At 39.1% G+C, this 24,645-nt stretch overlaps 1 protein-coding gene across 2 annotated transcripts in view; it reads right to left on the reverse strand.

The window, feature by feature from the left end:
- Positions 1 to 2,469: 2,469 nt before the first annotated feature.
- LOC148809455 (uncharacterized) overlaps positions 2,470 to 24,645 on the reverse strand; it is an 83,295-nt gene continuing 61,119 nt past the window's right edge. Inside the window, exons 17-25 of one of the 2 annotated variants that reach the window (XM_088909259.1) lie at positions 24,402 to 24,511; positions 22,777 to 22,879; positions 18,940 to 19,062; positions 18,191 to 18,283; positions 15,930 to 16,066; positions 11,104 to 11,242; positions 6,906 to 6,988; positions 5,669 to 5,819; positions 2,470 to 3,552 (exon numbers count right to left, since the gene is read on the reverse strand). In XM_088909259.1, coding sequence (XP_088765385.1) covers positions 3,508 to 3,552; positions 5,669 to 5,819; positions 6,906 to 6,988; positions 11,104 to 11,242; positions 15,930 to 16,066; positions 18,191 to 18,283; positions 18,940 to 19,062; positions 22,777 to 22,879; positions 24,402 to 24,511 — 984 coding nt within the window. In that variant the 3' untranslated portion in view covers positions 2,470 to 3,507. Of the gene's footprint in view, positions 3,553 to 5,668; positions 5,820 to 6,905; positions 6,989 to 11,103; positions 11,243 to 12,315; positions 12,375 to 15,929; positions 16,067 to 18,190; positions 18,284 to 18,939; positions 19,063 to 22,776; positions 22,880 to 24,401; positions 24,512 to 24,645 lie in introns of those variants that run through there. The other variant, XM_088909260.1, reaches the window with a different exon arrangement.

Genomic DNA, 24,645 nt, shown 5'->3' on the forward strand with positions numbered 1-24,645 from the left:
CTAAGATCACTTTATTGCCCACATACAATTTCTTGTATGAGGAATATGTCTTTTTTGCATACCCCAACTTGTTCTCCATGAGACACACAGACAGTGAAAGAAGCTTGGGGTCAGAGCACAGGGTCAGCCATTTATACGGCGCCCCTGGAGCAGGGTACAAAGCAATCTGATCAGACCGCGATCAGACCGGTATACTCTTGAGCGGGGTGGGAGCAGACTGCGGTAATCTGATCAGACCGCGATCAGACCGGTATACTCTGGAGCGGGGTGGGAGCAGACTGTGGTAATCTGATCAGACCGCGATCAGACCGGTATACTCTGGAGCGGGGTGTGAGCAGATTGCAGTAATCTGACCAGACTGCGATCAGACCGGTATACTCTGGAGCGGGGTGTGAGCAGATTGCAGTAATCTGACCAGACTGCGATCAGACCGATATACTCTGGAGCGGGGTGGGAGCAGATTGTGGTATTCTGAGTGGACTGCGATCAGACTGCCTCAGCAGCGAGAAGCTGGTGGTCAGCATCTGGGGATCTCTACCCTGGCAAGACAGACCATCACAGATTTGAGCAGCTTCGGCTACAGAGTGGGATCTAAGCCAGGCTTCCAGGGCAGAACAGGACATTCGACTTTGGAGCAGTATCCTGGCGTCAAGAACCACAGGCAGGAATGCAGACAGGCTTCGGGATCCAGGGTGACACGACCACCAGGAGAGGGGTCTGAGGCTACTACTGGGGAATCAGAGTGCAGACGAGATCACACGGGACAGGGATAAAATAAAACTGGGACAAGGGAAAAATAAGTGCAGACGGGAAACTAGGATGGGGGTGAAAATACAATGACGGAGCCCCATTGGGTCTATCTTTAAATAGAGAGTGTTTAATTACAGAAAGAAATGCAGATCACCAGTAGAAAATTGGAATTACTCGATGAGTCCTAGAAACAGTTTCTCAGGGCAACCACTAGGTGAGAGATGGCTTGCAGGACACGATCGTAACAATTTCAAAACAGTTTTTTAACACCTCTAATGAAGCCATATAGTTGTAAAAACTACTAACATCATAATAGGATATATATGTGATATAATATAATTATAGCAACTATTAAGAAGACAAAAATAGCATCAAAATGTATAAAAAACTAATATTTAGATTTAAAATTTTATAATTTAAAAATATACATGTTTTTGCCGTTAAAAATTGTACTTGAAACTAAATGCTGTACACATGTAAAAAATACAATTGTGATTTCTGGGCATCTTTAAATTCCCTTGCTCTTTCTGAGCATTCTGGAGATTGTTGGTCTGGAGGTTAATTTATATCATTACTTTATTATTAGTTTTATTTTAATACTTGGCATATTGTGATAGGTAAAATAATCAGAAATGTGAATATAATGTACATATTATTTTATTGTGAGCAAAAGTCTTTATTATGCCCAAGGGACAATTTATTAAAACCAAACCTTTTTTGGTTTTGACTGGAATCAAACTCAAACCCCATCACATGATAGTGCAGAATTCTACCACTAAGCCACCCATATGTCTCTCTAAATGGTGTTTGATTTTCCACTACAACAGACCTAGTGAAAGGAGCAAGTCAACATCTTCCCAAAATAACCACAGCAAGTGACCAACTTAACAGACGTTGATGCAGAAAATGTTTATGAAGAAGGTGAAATACTGTTGTGTACCTTATTTTTTTTATTTTTTAGCCATACTCTTAAATTAATATTAATCACTTTCAGTGACTTGATTATAATTGTACTTCTGTTATTTTTAGCTACCAAAATTTTCCTTAAGTTGCTTCCATATAATATTCCATATTAGTATTCCCTATTAAGTGGATTTAAAAATGTATTACAACTTTTTTTGAAACAATAATTACAGCAAGCATTCATAGAAAAGGTTAAAACATAGGTTTTTATAAAGTATAAACTTAATAATAATAAGAAGGAGCATGTCAAAATGTTTCCAAAATAACCACAGTAAGTGTCTGAGATAAAGACTTTGATGCAGAAAATGTTTTTGAAGAAGGTGTAATATGGTAGTGTACTTAATTTTTATAACTACTACTACCAGCTATAAACAGTATGTATATTTATATTAATAAATTAATATTGTTTATGACATTCACAGACGTTATACTCCTGTTATTTTCTGTTGTCAGCTACCAAAATGTCCCTTTAGTTACATAATTTCATATAACTATATTCCACAGTGGATTTAAAGATGATAAACAGTAAGAAAAAAGATTAGATGATTTAATTATTTCACTAACATCTAATGCACCACATGTACCACCTATCAATGTTTTTGGACAATGAATCACACACCATAATCACAGTTCCACCAGTGGGTAAAAAGGATTAATGCACGTTCTGAGTGGCTGCATCTGTATATTACCAGGTTCCATGGTGAGGGTGAACTTTTAAATTCCTTGTAAATGAATATTTTTTAAAAAATGACATCATTTTTAAATGAATTTATGGTTTATTTTAAAAATCAAGTCATATATACACAAAACAGAAAAAGATTACTTACTGTATCAGTATTTTCATATAAGAATTTCACTTTGTTATAATGAAATCTGGCTATCATGAGTTTTAAGTATGAGATACATTTTTTATATATGAACCATGTAAATTTGCATGTGCCTTTCCTGATTAACACATAATTCTCACAGTTTAAACAAATACCATTAAACACTGTGAAAAAGAAGTTGCACTGTGAAAAAAGTTTAAAATTAAGTATGTGGTCCAATAAATTTCAAATTTATAAACATCAAACTTGCTGCTCTGTACCTATGGCAAATTACTAAAATTGTAATTCTGTAAATTACTGACATTAATGTAAAACAAGGCATTAACTCTTTGCAAAAATGTTTATTCTTGTCTATAATACTGTTACTAAACTATCTGTGAAAATGTGCAAAGAGTAAAATACGAAAAACTACTAGATGGCAAAGTTATACTACTGGCTGGTAACATTAACCATAAAGCTTTCCCCACCACTTGGTAACAACCACCCCTGCACAACATCTAGGAACTGACACACTGCTTAACACTGCTGGGCTATTAAGGCTGCTACTAACATGAGTATGTTTTGGCAAAAATCGATTTTGGTAGAAGCCACCCTTTTCTCTATTATGCTAATCTCATTCTTTAAAAATGTAAAGATGGTGGGCAATTGCAGCAAATCTGAAAATTGTTCTACAAAGCCTATAATAAACGTACCGTGCTGCCCACAGTATACATAGATATGGAAAATATGTAATGTCTTGTATGTTATTATTTAAATGATTATCAACTGCATGAAAAAAGCATCTGGATTCCTCATTTTTAGAAAGGTCACAAAAAGAAGAATCCCACTGTTAGCATTGCATTTAGTAAAGTAAATAAAGGACTGATTGTATGGCTTACAATTCACAAGGGTCACATTTGTCATAAAAACAAGTGTAAAATATTTGTCTAAAAGCCACAGCGCATAAAAATGCTTCTTTGTCAATAACCTACAGCAGTGTCCTTTTCTTCACTCCTTCATGAGCTTTGTCAACCTGCAAATAAAAAGAAGGGATTAAAATCTACTCCATCCTGACCCACCAATACGAGTTCAAAAAGGGAATCCAAATGTTATGGAAAACAAATCCTGTGAAAGTTTTCTTGCACTTGCTTTACATATCACAATATAGTGAAGGAAAATTTGTCATTTTTTGCATTGATAAACAGTTTTTTTTAACGGTTTTAAATATATATACTGATGGAAAAATGAAACACAACATTTTCTGAAATGAAAATACTAGAGTTATAGCTTATGTACTTTCACAAAAGGTTGTCAGTTTGTTTTAAGCCCTCTGGCCAGCAATACAGCTTGTGCAGTGAGGCATTGCAACTTGCCAATTACACGAAAGCTCGTTAGGTGCATTTTTAACCAACTACTGTAGGTCCAGGTGGAATTATGCCTGATGAGGTCACCTTTAAATAGGCCTTAATTCAAAGCTTAGGTCACTGCAAGAAAAAGGCCACACTTAGTCACTTTTCTGTGCATTCTGTAATGCCTTGAATGACACCAGAAGCAAGGGAAAGGACCACTGGCATGCTGCAGGCAGGCATGTCATGTGCCAACGTTGCCAGGCACTATGGAGTAAGCCACTCCACTGTATCCCAACTGCAGAGAGGGTTTCGGCAGACCGGCAGGACAGATGACCGTCCAAGATCCAGTCGCCCTCGAGTGATCACAACAGAGCAGGACCGACACATCAGACTGGTCCATTTGAGAGATCGTTTCAGATCTGCCACCCGTACTGCTGCTGAAAGTGTCGGCAGACACAATGCCCGCATCAGTGACAGGACAGTGAGACTCCATGCTGCTAGCCTTAGAGCAAGGAGACCTGTCAGAAGCCCTCTGCTCACACCTCCTAGATGTCACACCAGACTGGCTTGGGCCAGACAGAGGCTGTGATGGACTCGTCAGCAGAGGCATCAGGTCCTCTTCACAGATGAGTCTTCAGCATGTTCCACACTGATGGGAGTGTGGAGGTGGGGGTGTTGCATACTTTTTTCCATCAGTATGTATTTTAAATATAAATTAGAATAAAACATATCAAATAAATATGTCTATATATTTATCATACTGTATATAGACAGTTCTTTGTTTTACAAAACTGTAATGAATCAATTGAAAATTCTTAAATGGGTTAAATGAGTCTGAATGTCAGAAAAAGCTGCAAAGAAAACAAAGTTATTCAGTTCCTTAAAGCCAATGCTTATTTGGAGTACCAGCAAATAAACGTGTACAGTGAGCATCATGGTAATGAGCCATTCTTCCTGACAAAATTGCTCTAGTTCTGACTAGGGGGTATATTGGGGATAAATTACAATGAGCAAACCTGGTGATATATTTTTTAAATTCTTTCCTGAATTCAAGGCTCCTCAAGGACATTCACTTTCTTCTTGACAGATCACTTCAGTATAGATTTTGCTTTGAGATACTATGTCTTTGTCCTGCTGAATGGTGAATTTTTTTACCTGGGTTTAGGATCTTAGGAGATTTGTGTAAGTTTTCCACTGGGATTTGCCTATACTTTGCATCATCCATTTGTCTCTCAATACTGACAATTATCCTGGTCACTGCTGTGGAAAAGCATCTCTTAACATGATGCTGCCAACACAACGCTTGAGATTCGATGGCGTTGAGCATCACACTGCTGTATCACAGATTGCATGTAAAGATGGGTTTGCCACTATAAAGTCCCTTTTTGTGCAGTGACCGGGATATAGTTGGCACGTGGCACACTCTTGGAGTGAGAGAAAAAGAAAACAGCTTCTCTTATAAAACAGCAATGCGTGTCTTTGGATAGCTCTGTGTGTGTGGATGTTGGCAGGCTGGCCCAGCAGGAGTGCTGTATCAACAGCAGAGAAATCAACAGCAGCTACAGCCAGAGATGCCACTGGTTAGCTGGAGATTGGCATCTACTGAGGTACAAGGGAACCATTTAGTGGCTAAAGGATTTCTTTTTACAGGTAAATACATTTTTCCACATCTGACAGAATCACTATTTAATATTTTAAACATCACACAATCTGTGTGTGAACAATATAGGAGGAAGCATTCTGGAAGTGTTAAAAAAGGAGATTTTCAGTAATAATAATTTCTCAAAAAATAGTATTTACCACTTCTATCATGTGCTGAAACAGGTCTTTCAGCTGCTTGGTTTCCTTTTTCTGTTCATCTACCACTCGGAGATTTAATGTTGCCGCAGTAAATCGCACCAATATCGGAACCGACTTGTCATTGACAACTCTTCTCTTAAAGCTAACCCACCTGAGAAAAAAATCACATTGATATTTTAATAAGTCAATATTATTATTCAACAAAGTTAGATGGAACAATAATGCTGGGAAACACCTTTAAATACTACTAGCATTTTAGTGGTCAACAAGCTCACTCTCAGGTGATGCACCCACTTACAGTATTGGTTTACCTGCTGTGTCCCTGCAACTAAGAAAGATCCTTCAGCAGAAGGTGAATGAAAGGAAACAGTGGGCTGCAGCTCAACCCACTGGTTAAACTGCTTCAGCCTTGGAGTTTACAACAAAGGGTTAACGTACGGTCAACCTGCTTCATCCTCTGAAGGGAAAACTTATACACTGAATGTTCCGACAGCTCTGGAAGTAAGGACAGAACTGTATGTCCTAATCATTTTAAACTACTGTATACTAAACTAGACAGGGGGATCTTTTTTTTCTATTTCATCAGTTATTTGCAAGCAAGCCCAATCTTAATGTTAAAAAATAAAACTCTTAACAATGTCTGCATAGAGGCATAGAGGCAAAAATAGAAAGCTTCTATAAAGTACAGGAATTTATTTTCAAACAACATGATATGGCTGTTTGAATGTCTACAACCTTTACAGAACAGCAATGTGAAAAACGGCTATATTTCAGTCTGAACTTCACCAAGCAGCTGCTTAGTTGTAACAAAAGCACATTTTTCAATTAGTTTATTCGGGTTACCAAGAATACAAATGGTGTCACTGACTGTGCCTTGTAGAGGAAATGAATACTATTCATTAAGTCTTCTGTGCTGGATTCTGCCTTGCACATTCTCACTGTACTGAAAAAGGCTTGTGTCACAGTAGAAGTTTATGGTCTGTTAATCATCGATTGAGGAAGTTGTTTCCTAGTTTTGTGTGATCAGCACATCCTTTCCAAATGAAGAGTGTGTTATCAGTACTAACATAGATAGTATAGAAGTTCCATTATCTAACCACCTGTTCCCACCTGCAGTTGAATAAATTCATCCAGTGCCTGCCTGCAACAAGGTGTCCTGTGCCCACAACAATTTGATTCATACAAAACACATTAGATCCACAGTATATAACATCTGTGACTGGTTGCACTCATATACCTTTTATTGTGAAGATCTCTTTCCAGGTCAATCCTTAGGTAGTCGCTAGCTGCCATGATAGTACTTTCCAGTTTTTCTGTTACCTGGTCATTACATATGAAAAATAAAATACAGTAAGTTACACCTGGCTAGAAACTGTCTAAACATCCAGGTATTCAATCAATACAAATGATATGTCTTTTTTATTCTCTGCTTTTCCTTTTCTTGCCTTTACACAGATGCAGACACTCTGAATGCTCGTGTCCATGTGAATCCGTGTCTAGTGGACAGTAAATCTTATATCTTAAAGTAGGACAGCCTATTAAATGAACTTCATGTTTTCAGTAACAGCTAATGCACCACCAGTGTCACCCATCGTTCTTTTTTGACCAGTGAATCCGAGTCTGACATGCAATCTGAGTAGCTGCAGCAGTTACCCTTGTCCTCACAAACAGGACTCACTGACTCGCTGTGGACTCACTACTTCACAGGTCAGGTTCTTCAGTTCTAAAAAAATATTGACACAGATATGAAGTATTATGACATACTTCCTCGTGTCCTAGTAGTTACTGTAAATCTTTTTGTAAGTGAATGCAATTGTTTCCTAATGTTTTTAGGATAATATGGGTGTCATATCCAATTCAGTGCTCCTGGAAATCTGTGATCCCCTTTCAAAATGCCCATGCTCAGTGGAAATCTTTCTTTGTTCCACTCTCAATGGTACATGATTTGTCTGTCTGCCTGTGCACAGGAACTGTCTTGTCTGTTGTAAACATGTTGCCTTTCTTTTAGGATTACATATATATTTTCAATTATGTATACGTAACGAACAATATAGACATGCATATAGCCTTCGAATGCATGTGAAAGAACACAAGACCAACAATCAAGGAAGCTCGAGGAGAGTAAAAGAATTTAAAGACGCCCTTAAACAGAAACCAATTAACATGCAAATGAAACGTTGCTGTTTCAGTAAGGTAATGTAGGTGAGTCCAGCCAAAAGAGATCGACTGAGTCAAGGGTCATCCACTCTAACTCCCTGAAAGGGACGATCTAGAGGAAGTGAGAACCGGAGTTGTGTGAGTTGGTGGGTCTTATCGTCCACAAGCCAAGGACTCAGGGACATGAGTCAACTTTAAGTACACAATCTCTGAGGAGATCATAGAGGCGGCCATGGGATGAGTTAGAGAAAGACTGTGAGAACACGAGTAAGAGATACAATGACATGGAGAGTGATATCAGAAGTGCGAGTAAGAACTGAGAGAGAGCAGGGAGAAGATAAGATACAGCAAAGTGAGAAGGACATGTAAGTGAAATTATGCCTCATGTAGTAGTTCTGATGAGGAGGCCAAGTGACAACACCACTCTCAAAAGAAAGCGAGTGTCAAATTGGGGAAAATAGTGGAGCAGGCAAGCATTGTCCAGAGCTGAAATCCAGAACACAGAAGGGTCAAAATTGGGGAGTCACTGCAGTAAAGCACAAGAATGAATATACTGTAATTAAAAATAATAATCTGTGTTATATGATATTATGACATTTGGATTTGTGGTGGCCATGTGGTAACAACATCCTGTCTCAACACAGTAATCATTGTACTCAGATTGTTTTTTTGCTAGTATGCATGCAGTATGACTAGCACAGGAAAGCACTAATGGGGTTCAGAGAAGCAGCCTTCTCAGAGCAGAGGAAAGCTGTCTTAGCAATGTTGGGTTAGGTACTAGAATTTATTGAAGTCTGAGATGTTAAGATGCAAAATAGTCACAGACTCGATTGTTGCTGTGCCTAAGTCACCTTTCAAGGCGCTATATAAAATAAAGTTTATTACTATTATACGGCAGACCTGGCCAGATGGGATCAGTTGAGAGTGGGCTTACACTGCTAAGACTGGAGAAACTGAAAACAGTCTAGGTTCCTTTTCTCTCTCTTACCCCGCAAGGAGAACAGTAACATCATCTGGTTGTAAATCGTGGAGGGGATTTATCTACCCCCAAAGGGGGCAAAATAACCTGGATGGTTACTAGATTGAAAATAATGTGTTTCTAAAACCTGCAGGGGATTGTAGAGGAATAGTAAGATCAAGGTTTCCCAGCAGGAAAAAAAACAAGGTGTGAAAAGCAAAAGCTAGATCTCAGGCATGTTCAAGCTGAGCACAGTAAAATCAACTCAGTATAAGGGACAGAAGAACTGGTTAGGTTATCTAGATGGCAGATTTATTAAATGCTACATTGTCTCTGGAAACTATATTGTGAATAAAAAGGCTATCAGGAATAAAAGATTCTCCATACCCCACAAGGGTTGGGAAAAAAGTTCAACAGGGATCCAAACTCCAGATGGAGTTTGAATCATGTTTTGCTCTTGGGTAGAGTGAGGGAGCATGTTCATCAGTCACAATTCTTCTAGAAGTTGGAAGCAGCTGTGAGTCCATGAGTTAAGAGCTAGGGATGCTGTAGTAAGGCAAGAATCAGTGGAGAGGGACTACTTGTGATTTGGTTACTGAATAGTTAAGCCCGGTTTTTTCAGCAGATGGATGAGTGGTCTCCTTGTGAGACCTGTATAATACCTGACTGTCCTCGGATGAGGTTACCATAGCTAGAGCTGTACAGCCGAGGGGGGGATTGGGAGATTAGCTCTGCTAGGGGGCAGTGAAACTTCATAGATCACTGGGAATCCAAGGATGAAGGATTCAGAGATGTTATTCTACTAATGCTCAGGTTGGGAAGGTAAACTATAACAAGATTAGTCTCAGAGGAGTGTATGTCTTGTAACATCAGGCAGGTTCTTGCTTCTAAATTAATTAGACACCCTGAACTGGGCTTTTTAACAGTTTGTGAACAAAGTTGGACTTGGGGCCGGGCAAGGTTTGGAGCTATAAGTACAGTATATTCATGAGTCAACGAAAATCAAACTATATCGACTCAGGTGATCAAGCGGAATGACGGACAGCTAGTAAGTCACACAATCTCACTGTAAAGAGCAACCTGGCCAGATTTCTTTTACTGTATGTACTGGCTCACTCTCAACCTGATGGATGTGGTATCTGTAGAGAAAGAGGCACTAATAGGTCTATCTAAAAATCAATAAATATTAAAAATGATTGTTTAGATGCAAACATATTGATAACCACAGATATTAAAATATATAGAATACATAATGCTGTAGCCATTTAAAAAAAAGAAGAGGTGTTAATTTTTATTACTCATGGTATCTCTGAGGAATAGCTACTACAAATAAGTAAATATAGTACTATTGTTGAAAACCGTCCTGATTATATAGGAAGCCTTATGTTCAATAAGCAGAGATCTGTACTTGAACTCCTACAATTTCAGAACATAAGAAAAGTTGCAAATGCATCTTAATCTCTGTTAACCTCTGTTTCTTTGATCTTTTTTTAAGGCTTTGCTGTAACTCTGAAATGAGGCTTGAATAACATTTAAGAAGAAAATGACCTGTTTCTTATTCCTCTTCAAAGGACAAGGTTACTATTTAAGCAGATGCTATACAAAAGAGAACTTTTCTCCTTGCTTCAAACTGCAAAATGTTAAAGCAGCAAACATTTTCTTTATATAAGGAATATATATCTTCCACCAAAACTTTAAGGCAACAGTCCCTTTACAAAAACCTAAATTGGTCTCTTCGGTACTTATATTATTTTTTCAATCTTTGTATTCCTGCGTTTAAACTGGATTGAGCCCCATGTTTGCACTGTATCATTCATAAAAAGACTGGCTTGGTGACTAAGACTGATTGACTTAGAATGGCGCAGTCATTGTTCAATATTAGTAATGTTGCCTGGTCACTTAGATTCAAGCCATTGTGGACTGAGTCAATTATAATCAATGAATATTGTATTGACAAAACTCCAAACAATACCCATTGAATTAACTTAAAACTAACTTAATTTCTATATACCACTCATCACATTTAACAATATGATACCAAACATACCAAACAAATGCTTTGGTTATAAGTAATATCCTTATTTCTGGTCAAAAGAATTTGATGGATTCTGCATTCTATGGATTATGGGGACATAATTCTGGATTATATTTTTAATGATACAGTTAGTAAATATTTTCTTGTTACATATTTCTTGACACACTTTCAAACAATATATAGACAAAATCACTTTTTAAAAAAAGAAAATGGCTTTAGGTAATTGCTATTTAACATTCAATATCGAGAGTTTGTTAGCTTTAAAATATTCTATCAAATGTTTACCAGCTTCTTTGCTTCTTCAACTGAGGTGCAGGCATAGGCATTCTTCAGCAGCTTTGTTTTGAAGCACTCCTTGAAGCATCGATTCACAATTTCTGTCAATTTCTTCTCAGCAAATGGCATTTGGATTTTACCCATGTACCTAAAAAGAGATGGATTTATTTTTCAGAGCTATGAAAAAAAAACATCTTAGATTTACAATGGAAATAAACAACACATCTATTAATTGATGCTGACACCGTACAAGCACTGTTATGTTTCTATTGTTAACTGAATACTAGTTCCACTACACTAGATGCTGTTATTGGTCCTCCAGTAGCAGATTGTAAAATCAGTCCCTTCCGGACAGCTTGGTATTCTGGTTTCTTTAGGTATTTTGTGTGTCCTTCTTTTTGTAGCATCACACAGTAATTCCAACTCTGGAAAAGATGCAAAAGGAGCTTTATTTAACACTTGCTCCCTGATTTGTAGTGAACAAATTCATTACTGAGAATGGTCTGGACCTTTTATGTTTAACTGAAATTGTTTTCTGGATTTATCTCAGTCAATTCAGTTCAACTTGCACATTGTTTTACACAAATTTTTAACAGTTGCAAAACAACTTCCTGTTGCCTAGATCCTGCCCATCAGCAACAGTTCCCTTTCCCTACTGCCTTAAAGGTGACATCTATCACTCCTATATTGAAAAAAACCTGGCTTGGATTCTGATATAACGATGAACTAGACCAATTATTTCTAAGGTTTTAGAATATGTTGCACATCAATTACAGGCTCGTGTGATAGCCACTGATTTGTTTGAACCATTCCAATCCAGATGTCACTGTAATCATAGCACTGAGACTGTTCTGGTTAGGGTTGTGAATGATTAACTTATTGTGTCTGATCATATACAGTATATGAGATACAAGTATTCTTATGCTGCTTGATCTCAGTGCATCTTTTGATACAGTATTGCTCAATCGCTTGCAGACATTCTTGTGTATCAATGGCTCTGTCTTTGGTTCTGCTCTCATCTGTCTGGCAGGCAGCATTTTGGATTTTGTCTCCCCCATTCCTCATGTTCCCCCATTGTTTTACCAATCCTGGTGTGCTGCTGAATTCAGTCCTGGTCCACTTTCTTTTTATGATTTATATACTTCCTCTCAGCCAGATTATATGCAAACATGGTCCTCAAGTTTACTGTTTGCAGGTGATACTCAGATTTACATTACAACCTCTTCCTCCTCTGATCTCTCTGCTCCATCACTTATCCCGTCTGCATGACATCAAATTCTCTGAAGCGAAACAGTGACAAAAGAGAAATTCTACTGGCAGGCAGCATCTCAGCGGGATAAACTTAAGGGTTTCACAGTAATGGTGGATGGCTTCCCCATTCATGCGCAGTCAGGAATTTGGGTGTCACACTTGATCCTCTCCTGTCTTTTGAGCCCCCCATGAAAAAAACGATAAAGGTGTCTTTTTTCACAGCAGAAATCTTGTCCGTGTTAGGCAATTTCTATCAATGTCCGATGCTCAGCGCTTGATTCATGCATTTATAACATCAAGGTTCGATTTCTGCTCTGTGGGCTCCCTAACTCTGCTGTCAACACGTTACAATATATCCAAAACTCTGCAGCAAGCCTTCTAACTCACACCAGACCCTGGCAGCGTATCACTCCTACAGTAGGAACAGTTACAGTAAGTCTCTACATTGGTTAAGTTAAGTTAAGTTAAGTTGCAGCTGCCGTCAGGCAGAACTGCTGTCAGAGTCACCAGGCCCTCGCCGCCGCATTCCAACGTGCACTGTTCACCACAATGAATCAATTATCCAGCACCCAATCCAGCAATGATCCCAAACCCAAAGGCAAAGCAACCCTTGAGTGGCTTTAAAAGAAGAAGGTGGAAGTCATTGAGTGGCCCAGTTAAAGTCCAGATTTATGTCCCATAGAACATCTGTGAAAGGACCTGAAGATCGCTGTACTCCACCACTCCCCCAGGGAGCAACATGGGGCAATTCCGCAAGGAAGAGTGGGCAGAAATTAACCTCACAAGATGTGAAAAGCTGGGTACAACACACTGCAAAAGACATGAGCTTCTAACTGCTGCCTCAAAAGAGCAACTACTGTACATGTTAAATGCTTAAGGTCTCAGGGGGTGACTACTTGTCAAAGCTGGATTTTTCAGTTTTTTTTATTTTGCCTTAAAATGTTCTGTCACAATAAAAATGATAATGCCCCATTAAAATGTTACATATGTTTTATTAATCATACAAAAAATCCTGTTTAAATGTGTTACAATCTGATCTTGTAACAGCAAAATGTGGTAGACGTCCAAGAGGGGTCAATATTATAGCTATAATCATATACTGTAGCTCTTTATATAATATACAGTAATAATATTTACCTACATCCTATTCACAAGGTCCTTCTGCATTCACATTTTGAAATTCTCTGTCCCATTATCACCCATGTTTTCAATGAATCATTTCCATCAAGGTCTGAAGTTTTACTTCTGCTCTTCATCCCCCAATTACAAAACATAAAACATATACTCTAGCCTGCTCAGTAATTATCAGCCAGCATTTTTGGCAACAGTTGTGTGAACCATGTCTTTCTGTTTAGGGATTCTAATGATCCGTAACCCCGGCGTCCTGGCCAAACTTCCCATTGGCCCTTACCAATCATGGCCTCCTAATAATCCCCATCTATAAATTGGCTTCATTACTCTGCTCTCCTCCCCACTGATAGCTGATGTGTGGGGAGCGTTCTGGCGCACTATGGCTGCCGTCGCATCAGCCAGGTGGGGCTGCACACTGGTGGTGGTGGAGGGGAGTCCCCATTACCTGTAAAGTGCTTTGAGTGGAGTGTCCAGAAAAGCGCTATATAAGTCTAAGCAATTATTATTATTATTATTAATCTGTTGATGCCTGCTGCCTCTGGTTCATTATCTGTTTGTGCTGTAATTTTTAACCCAAGATAGACTGGTAAATAAATTAGATATGGATGTTGTAATTACTGTCATTGCTTTTTTAGGATTATTTTTAAAACTATTCTTCTATTCATGTAATAGAAAACAATTTGTTTTAAAGGGTTGTTGTTCTTTCTCAACACAGCTAGGTTACATGTTTTTACTATGTTTATGTTCCATTTTGGGTCAGATTCTTCATAGTTATAACATCATCTTTCATTGCTGCTCTGATTACACCCAAGTTCACTTGCACAAAGTGTAACATTACTTAAGAACTATCTGCCTTATCATTCTGCTTAGATGTAAAAAAATCAGATGAAACTGAACCAGACTCAGAGCTCTCCTTATCAACCTCAGTTTGGTTATTGACGGTGCGTTTTGATCCAGATCATGAATATAAAGCTCATGGTAATACTGTTTTGAAGGGTTTTTTTTTATCTTTGTAACATTCCACTTATCAGTAACAGTTATCTTTAGAAAAGTTAATGCATGCTTATTGTGTTTTGTTTTGTTATTGTAATTTAGCACTTGCTGCTGTATCCAAACAAATTCAGCAAAAAGGTTACAGCATGTGCAGACCTCAACTACTCAGACTTTAAGTCAACTTAAAAGGATGAGCATATATCAGCTGCTTGAGTTTCCTTGCATGCACTAGGAAGCTGTAGATTTTAGAATAACTGATTCCTACCTTTAAGTTGAATGGACTCTGGTCTTCTTTCAGATCCCAATATGTGACTCCAGACACTATGCTTTCTGTTCTGGGGCTCCAAGGCAATGGAATGACTACCCAGCCCATATAAGGTCACATTCAAATTCTGTCTTAAAACTCACTTTTATACTCAGGCTTTTAATTCAGTTGACAGTTTTAATTTGCATATGCCCGTGTCTTTTGGTTGACTGTTTTATTATACAATGCCTTGAGATTCATGAGAGGAACTATATGAAATAAAATTTATCAAATATTGTTCAATCAGACTTCTAATTAAGTTTTCATTTGATCATTTTTTTCCATAAATACTTCTAGAATTTGCAGAGACTGTATTTTGACATGTTTAAAAGCAGGACACCTGTCATGTAGCTCAGTACCAAAGGAGTCTGTGTTTAAACTGACTGAGAACATGAGAGGAAGGAATTATATGATAACTGTATACTTCTGGTGGTCAGATATATTCTTTCCAAAGCAGCATTTACTGTATGTTTATCATATCACTTTCGATAATCGCTTAGCCAATTCAGGGTCTCAGTGGCCTGCTGCCTGTCCCAGGAAGCATTTGGCAGGATACACCCTGCACAGGACACCTGTCTATCACCACACACACACACACTCGCACACTCTTTTACAGAAACCAAATAACCGACCATCAATGGACTGTGGGAGTGAAATGGAGCACCTAGACAAAACCCACATGAGCAAAACAAGAACATACAAATTCCACACATATAGTGCCCCAGGTCCCAGCACTGCAAGGTTGCAATGCTAATCACTGCACCACCATATTGCCCTGCTTAAATACACATTCTTCCCAAATATATCCTTCTGATTCTGAAGCTGTTCTTCTTCAAAGTTATGCCATGCAAGAGAACCTTGTTCTTGGTCTTGGACACCAGATTCTGGTTATGCAATCGGAGCAATATTATAGAGAGTGTCTGTCAAATTTATTTTAGGAACGTCTGATTACTAGACCTCTGACTTAAAACCTTCTCTCCTGGAGCCTCGGTCATGAATAGTCTGCCCAACACTGCCTCATTCTCTCTGCACATGGTTGTAGGGTTTGTAGCTGTGATCCACAGCATGAAAACACACAAATAAGGCATTCCAAAACCTAGCACAAATCAGGTAGGTATAAAAACTGATCTGCTATCATAATTTTAAAAATAATTACCATTCTATAGCATCATTTAATTCATACTGAGCTGACTTCAGGACGCAGGCTTTAATCTCATTTTTCATTTCAGGATCAATCTCATGTGCATCTACAAGTTCTTGTACTTTTGTATCCAGGAGTTTCAAAGCGTTGTCCTGCATAAAAAAAGAAACCGCATTGTGTCAGTTTTGAGAACTGTCAACGCTGCACATTTTCACCATGATGGGTTATCCATTGATGTGCTGTTTCCAGCTTCTGAAAGCCACACAATTCGATACTGTGTGATTCCCAGTTGAGCTTGTTTTAATATTTCCAGCACTGCTTGATGTCCCGGACCAAGGAAACACATTCGATGAGATGACGGACAATGATGGGAAAGACAGAGAAATCAGAGCAATATGAATTCTAATCTCCTGAACTTTCATTTGCAGTTTATTTTCAATAGCTTCAGGGAACCCTATATATTTTTAATCTGGACTGATCACCTGTTGACGAAATGTTGATCATTTATAATCATTTTGCAATTGTAGTGTTATTACTGTTATCACATGGTGCCTGAGACAGCACTATGTCATTGCAGAAAGGCAGTGTGCTGATGGTGCTAATAAGAACCAGAAGCGTATTTCAGAAGAAGCAGCAGTTGAAACCAGCTGGAAAGAATAAGTGAACAGTTGGTCAGTAGAGCAAGGACAGTGAGAGGAACAAGGGATTTACAAGCCAACTCAATATTTATTTAATTTGGACCCCAATAAAATCAGTCACCTACCCTACTTGGTATACCCATACTTTGTATGTTCTTGATCTTTTTATTCTAGTTTTGCTTAATTTTATTTAAGACTAAGAAGTGAGATAAGCGTGCTATAAATTAAAAGATTCACTGTCAGGTTTACTGTCATGGCAAAGCTGTGGAGTGAGCCAGCATTAGTCATGATAGGGCACCTGGTACTGTCAGCTGTCTCACGCAGCGTGTGGGTTCATCCTACTGTACATCTATCAGTACAGCAGCAGGGAACTTGTGCAGCAGTGCACTGTCCGGGAAAGCTGAGCAGTGGTGCGTCTGCCCAGAGCCTGGCCTGAGTGCAAAGAGGTGTGGACAGAGAATCTGCAGGCTGTTCAACTGTGCTGAAGTGCCGGGAAAGTTGTGCACACAAGTGGTGTGGTTCTGCAGTTGACTAGGGACTCACTGATGCAGTAGAGCAGTTTATCAGGTAGTGTAGTGGAAGGGTTGGTGTTGGCTGGTTGGTATTAGCAGCATGTTTGAATGTGACCATGAATGGTGTGCAGTATGAAGGTGAGCAGAAATACAGCAGGAGGAGAAGACCAGTGTGTGATATCTAAGAACCCAAAAGAGCTCGGACGGAAAAGAGCTTTTGAACTGAAGAAGGTATTCTCTTCTATCCTGTCATGTACCAGTGACAGAAATACAGTATGTGCACAACAGCCAGTGGGCTGGGCTGGCAAGGGAGGAAGTGGTCGTTGAGTTTGTGAAAATGGGCGATGCAAGTGTGGGGGAGATGGTGATGAACATCGGGCAATGGTGTTTCCTGCTGAAATCAGGGATCAGCTGATTGGAGATCAGGAAGTGTGGTGTGAAGACAGGGTGTGAAAGAAGGGATAGTTAGTGTGTTTGAGGACTGTGAGTGACTAGGTGTGTAAATAAAAAAGAGTGATAGTGAGTAAAAATATACAGTATGTGCAGTCATGTCTACAACAGGCTCACAGAGTGGTGGGGCCTGTCTGTTACAGTCACCTTGCAAATCCTGAGTTCAATGATAATTTTTCAGAAAGTTTCAGAACATTTTACGATGACAGAAAAAGCAAACAGTATATTATTTTCAGTAAAAATTCATGATCACTGAATGAGTCACCTCATTACTTTTTCCACGTTATATGGTGTTTATCTGTTGAATTAAACTAATTGCTATATGTGTATGTATATTGACTAATTAGTTGAAATATGAATGAGCTGTCTCTCTGTGTGAAAAGAAGAAAAAGAAAAGAAGTTTAAAAAATTCTGTTTAGTTTATGAAATTGAATAACTTACTGTTTTTATTTTAATTTCCTTAAGCCATTTTACACCCCTTTATATCCTAGATATGCAACAGATGTCCATAAAGCCCATAAAAAACACAATATCATAATCATAATAATGATTTTTTGCTTAGTGTCCATAAGTTTAGGGCGAAATTCTGTCAAGTTAATGTTATGCAGGTCTTATTTCAGAAGCAAAAGCAAAGCTTTGAGTGGTGTATCTTTGCATTGGCATGGCAATACAGTACCTTGTAGTTCTCCATGACTTTCCTAGTATCAGCCAGAAAATTACAGAAGTTCAGGTCTTCAATTTTTCCAAAAGCCATGTTAAACAACTTCAGCTGTAGGGGAACACACAATAAGAAACAATCTGTAAAATTCCTGTAATCAACACTCTTCAAGTGACTTATAAAGCATGCTAAAACAATTTGATATTTTCTAAAATATGTCTTTTGAGCCTGGAAAATTCATGAAACTTTCTCCTCTTTTTTGTCGTTTGTACCCTGATTTGAAAACGCTTAAGAGAAACTAACATTAATAAAGAGAATAGCAGCTTAAGTGTTAAATAATTGTACAACCTAAAACTTTCTCCTATGAGTTCAGTGGAATACGGATGGAAACATGTTAAAAGCTAATTTCAAAGTAAATCACAGTAGTGACGATGCTTTTTGATGCTTTTTGCTCTTTTGACCATAGTCTTCAGGACAGTGAGCAGCACTGTTAGATCCGTTCTTGTTATTTACTTTTATGTTTATGCCGAGATGTTAACTGATGAAAGAATCCGCAAATAATGTTGTTAAATAGCATGAAATATTTTATTTCTGTCACTTTGTACGGTAAGTGCAATTCTGACATATTTATGTAAATTGCTTGGCTCCGACCTAAGATATTTTCCACTTGTCTGCACTTTTGGTGAAACAACAATAATTAAAATGTTGGGCTAAGAAGTGAACATGATTACGACATTTAAATATTTAGGAAATACAAAATATACTACCTTATAACAGGGATGTCTTCCACTGTAGTAGGGATTAAATATCCCCAGATTATGTACACTTGCTTTGTTTTCATCCCACTGTGATTTTGCCTCCAGGGCACACTGACCCAGCAAACTGGCAACCTATAAAATAATTATAAGGCAAACATCAAAAATATAGCTGAAAGCAATATATTTATTCCAAGGTAAAACAAAAATCCTCATGTCAACTAAATGAAAGTGCAGCGTAGTAGCCAAGTCTAAAAAATATACCATATATTATGTTAAGTGATCAATGATTTTGGTGTGGAGGAAGGAAGAGTAAAGTACAGAATACAGGCCATTTTTCTGGCTTCTCCCAAACCTATTTCATTGAAATGCTGTTTTTTCTTAACTCTGAAGTTGATAAATAAACTGTGGTTATTCAGCATGGTGGTCACACAACACGCAGCAAGACCAAAGGACCCCTGAGCCCTTGAATCACTGCAAACCCAGGACAGCCCATTCTTCCTTCTTCCTATGTTTGTCATTCTTTCTCAGGCGTATCTGTTTTGTTTCTGCTTTCTCTTATTTTCCTTATTGTCCCGTCTAAACTCACTCTTCTGAATCTCAAGCCTCATGCTGTATCCTTTCCTTCTTTCTTCACGCCCGAAGAAGGCTCCACAGGCAAAATGTTTCTTTTCATCTCTTTTCAGCGTGGAATAAGCCTTTACTTGTTCCTTTGCAGCCTACGCATGCTGACACAGCTCCCTGCTTGAACGTCTTTCCTCCATGTTCTTTAATTTAATCTTGCCTCTTCTCCTGCTTCTGTTTTCCGGCGTCCGATTTGGCCCCAGGTTCCTCCCTCTTGTCCTCCGTTGCTCCTGTCAACACCTCCTCGGCCCAGGGTCTGTACGGTGTCCTACCTCTGGCTCAGTCAGCAGCTGCCCAATGACTTGGAATCCTGTCTTGTTTGTGCTTCTATCCTCAGCGTCCTCAAGTTCATTCCTCTTGTCCTCTGTTGCTCCTGATGCCACCTCCTCGGCCCCTGTTCCACTGTGGCTTTACCGAATTTCAGGCAGGCAGTGCCAAGCCACCTCTGCTTCTGGGGCAGTGTGGTGTCTTCTCAGTTACAGCATTACAGCTTGAATCCAGGGCCGGTGCCCAAACCCAATAAAATGTCTAGCTGCCCTGAGGAGGGGCATCCATTGGGCCAGGACCCCCAGAGTTTTTCTCCCAATGTGAGTTTTTGTTTTTCTCTCTCTACCCAGCAGTTAGTCCCCCACACTTAACTCACACCAGGAGTTTGCAAAGTCAACTGGTTAATATAGCTCAGCATCTCCTTTGAGCTGGCCGCTCCATTCCTTCACTATACAGTAGCTCCCTTCTTTTGCACTTCAATACCCGTTTAAACCACAGCCCAACCCACAACAGTAGTCTCCATTATCATGCCAGGTGTTCCGCTGCCTCATTACATTCTCATTTCCACTGACCCTACACTCTCTGCCCCATGACTGCATCCCACTGTGCTTTCCACCTTCTGTCACTCACAGTGGTGTTAGAAAGTTTGTGAACCCTTTAGAATTTTCTGAATTTCTGCATAAATGTGACCTAAAATATGATCAGATCTTCATCTAAGTCATAAAAATAGATAAAGAGAACCCAATAAAACAAAGATCACACAAAGGGTTATACGTTTTCATTCATTTATTCATCTAAAGACTTTGGGCTTCACCAGTCCACTGTCAGGCAGATAGTGTACAAATGGAGGAAATTCAACACCATTGTTGCTCTCCCCAGGGGTGGTTGTCCAACAAAAATCACTCCAAGAGCAAGGCGTATAATATTCCAGGAGATCACAAAGAACCCCAGGTAATGTCTAAGGATCTGCAGGCTCTCTAGCGCTGGCTAATATCAGTGTTCATGAGCCCACCATCAGGCAAACACTGAACAAGAATAGTGTGCATGGGAGGATAGCAAGAAGGAAGCCTCTACTCTCCAAGAAGAACACTGCTGCCAGTTTAAAGTTTGCTCAAGACCAGCTGGAGGAGCCAGAAGACTACGGGAAGAATGTTCTGTGGATGGATGAGTTGAAAATAGAACTTTTTGGCTTAAATGAGAAATGGAATGTTTGGCAAAAACCAAACACTGCATTCCAACATAAGAACCACATCCCAACCGTAAAACATGGTGGGGGCAGTATCATGGTGTGGGGCTGTTTTGCTGCCATGGGATCAGGATGGCTTGTCATCACTGATGGAACTGTGAATTCTGGATTGTACCAGCAAATTCTTATGGAGACTGTCAGGGTATCTGTCCGTGAACTGAAGCTCAACAGAAGATGGGTCTTGCAGTAAGACAACAACCCTAAACACACAAGTCTGTCAATGGCCGAGTCAAAGTCCAGACCTTAATTCAATAAAGATGTTGTGGCAGGACTGAAAGCGGGGAGTTTATGCTAGAAAGCCCCCCCAACATTACTGAGTTGAAGCAGTTCCGTAAAGAGGAATGGACCACAATTCCTCCAAGCTGACGTGCAGGACTGATCAACCGTTACCGTAAACGTTTCTTTGAAGTCATTGCTGCTCAAGGGGGTCACACTGGCTATGAAAGCATAGGTTCACATACTTTTTCCGACAAAGACATTTAATGTTGGATCATTTTGATCATTAAATGAATGAAAAAGTATATCCCTTTGTGTGTTCTTTGTTTTATTGGGTTCTCGTTATCTGTTTTTATGACTGAAATGAAGATCTGATCACATTTTTGCAGTCAAATTTATGTAGAAATTCAGAAAATTCTCAAACTTTCTAGCACCACTGTACGTTCTCCACACAATGAACTTCTGTCTCTGCTGAGTCACCTCAACTATGCCATGGAGGTTATACCCCACGGGTGATCTTTTATTTCATGTCTTTTCAAACTAGCTTCGGTAGTGTGGTCCTTACACCTCTCCTACTTGCAATTTGAAGTAAAAACCCTTCTTAGTCCTTAATTCTACCAGGATCTCTGTCCAGTTGCTCTTTATTCTGATTTTTCCCCTGAATTCCCCTTTATATCACTGCCTCCAGCTAACTTGAAATACTACACTATCTGGGTTTACACCTTGCACCCTCAGTTCTTCCTTGAAAAAAAGTTTTCAATCTTTCCACCTCTTCTCTAATGTAAACTTAACTTAAGATCTGAGCATAACCAGACCAAAGTCCACCTCCATCAGCCCTGACTCGCTCTGTTGGTAGAGCATGAGACTCATCATCTCAGGGTAGTGGGCTTGTGTCCCACGCCGGGTGCCAGGTTCTCCAATAACCCATATTGGGCAGCAGCAGTATGGGGCGGTGCTGACGGCACATTTCTGTGACAACGGCAACAACACTCACACTATCTGCACCGAAGAAATGCCTGGCGATCTACTTCCGTATCCTGCCATGAAAACTCTATGGATAGTGACGGGGGAGCTGTCCATAGGGTCGCCATGAGTCAACACCGACTCGCTAAGAGCTAACTGTGCTCTCCAAATGTCCAAATCCAGATAGGGAAAGACGGTGTTATAATCAACAAGCAATATTGATTAAACAACACATCCTGTCCTGAAACATCAGGCTTAAACATGCACGTAAAGGAGGTTTTGTCTGTGGGACTTTTATTGTATGTATTGCTGCTGAAATGTCTTAAACTTCCTAATGCCATCGCTGACGATTGCAGAGATGAAGACCAGCTTTTAAACCAGAGATTTTAGGTTTCTTTTAGAATTTATAGCAAATACAAAACAAACATCAATTTGCTAACAATAAAACTTATTACAACAAGGAACACATTAGATAAATGCATTTTGCATGGAAAATACTGCATAACAGTGCAAAAAAATCCGATTTTTTTTACCTCTTTAATGAATTTCTCTCTTGTTTCTTTCAGACTATGTTTAGTTTCTATCATTATTTGTTCATGCTGGTATGTAAAGTTGTCCTCCCAAACCTGTTTGAAACTAAACAAAGGGAAATGAACCGGAAAATGGGATAGCAAATTAGATTTGACATCATACACCACATTTTGAGCTTTGTTATAACATCATAAAAATAATATGCGAAAAAAAGTCCAGTCTGTAATTCCCTGTGTTCTAAATCACTCTTTCTCAAAATCCTACACTGTCACTATACTCTTAATGCTTTATCAATGTCTATATTCACCTATTGTTTTAATTGTCTATTTCCTGAACACAATATGGTTCCGTAAACAGCTGATTGTTTTAGTTGTACAAACAACAAGGAGGCCAATGGCCTGGATTTCTTGCATACAGGACTGGGAAAGTACTTTGGAGCACACGACAAACAGATCTGTTTCTGCCGAGTGTGTGACAAGCAGGTGGCCGGTGACATGTTCCTGAAGTATATGTTGTATAACAAAGAGAACACTCTTCCCATTATTTCAAAGTGACAACTGTAATGACCGGGCCGGGACCGACGTGTGTCCTGCTGTTCCCACGAGCGCTCAACCTGTCATTCAGACTAGGCTGGGACATCTTTCAGTCTTTCAATCAGACTCCTGATCCAGTTCCCAAGCACACCTAAATCTGTTCAGAACCCAAATCTTTGTGCCATCATTAGAGCTAACCGTTGCATACCTAGCCTGCACATTCCCCTTATAGTCTAGTTTATCCCTTTTTTTCTAATCTTTCTACTCCTATTCTTCATTTCTAAAACATTTTCTCCGTTTTAATTTTTCCCTTTTTTTTTGCATCGACTCGCCAGCCTCTTTTTTCTTCATCTCGGCTGGGAGCCAGGTGTCCCTTTTACTTTGTTCCTTTTCTTTCCTCTCGTCCTTTAAACCGGCACAACCTTTATTCAAAGGCCTGCAATCGATCTGTTTTTGTTCCCTGACCATTTAGATAACCTCACCTTTGCCTATATCTCCAGCTGCAGAGCCGTATTTCCAACTTTCTGCAGCATTACAACAACATACTGTACAGTATGGGATACTGGACATTCCTGATCCCAAGTTCCCTTCCACTCTATAGTGTCCTTCTTATTAGAGGTGTCATGTTCTCCGCAAGGTCTCCAAGTGCTTCGATTCTCTTTCACCTTTCAAAGATGTGCTAGTTGGTAAACTCAGTGCTCTCTAAACTGTTCATTGACACCTAAGGTGAGGTTCTCCCTTGTACCTTGTGTTCCTGGGACAGGCTTCTCTTCACCAGAACCAGGATTTACCATCTTTCTGATCCTAAATAGATGCCTGATATAATAGGGGTCTTTTCAAGGACAATATACATTAATACAAATTGCATATGATGCTATGTAGCTGTATTTTCTCATCAGATTTGTAATTCAGCTACTAAAAATTAAACTGAAGGTGCTCTGATTCGGTCAAAAAGCTGCACAGGGAGGCTTGTCATATTTATTCACAAGAGCTGCTGAAGCATGTTCTCAAATGGATGAAGATCAAAAATGATTATGAAATGATAACCATTTTAAACAATAATCCTAAAAACAAAGGAAGTAAAAAAAAGCCACCTTCTTCTTTTTAGCTGATTCACCAACAACTGCACAGCATCAGATTTCTTTTCGTAGAAGTGTGAGTATTCTCCAGTTTTGTTCAGTAATTCGACCAAAGTGTGCCTTGCCTAGAAATCAATGAATAAAACATTTAAATTTAACATAATGAATCAATTAAATGATGCACTGTAATTGTGCAATCAATACAATTTAATAATAGTCAAAAGTACAAAGAGAGTTTCGTTGACATGTTTTAATTTTT

Source organism: Atractosteus spatula, unplaced genomic scaffold (assembly GCF_055471065.1).
Source record: "Atractosteus spatula isolate fAtrSpa1 unplaced genomic scaffold, fAtrSpa1.hap1 Scaffold_13, whole genome shotgun sequence".
Classification (NCBI taxonomy): Eukaryota; Metazoa; Chordata; class Actinopteri; order Semionotiformes; family Lepisosteidae; genus Atractosteus; species Atractosteus spatula.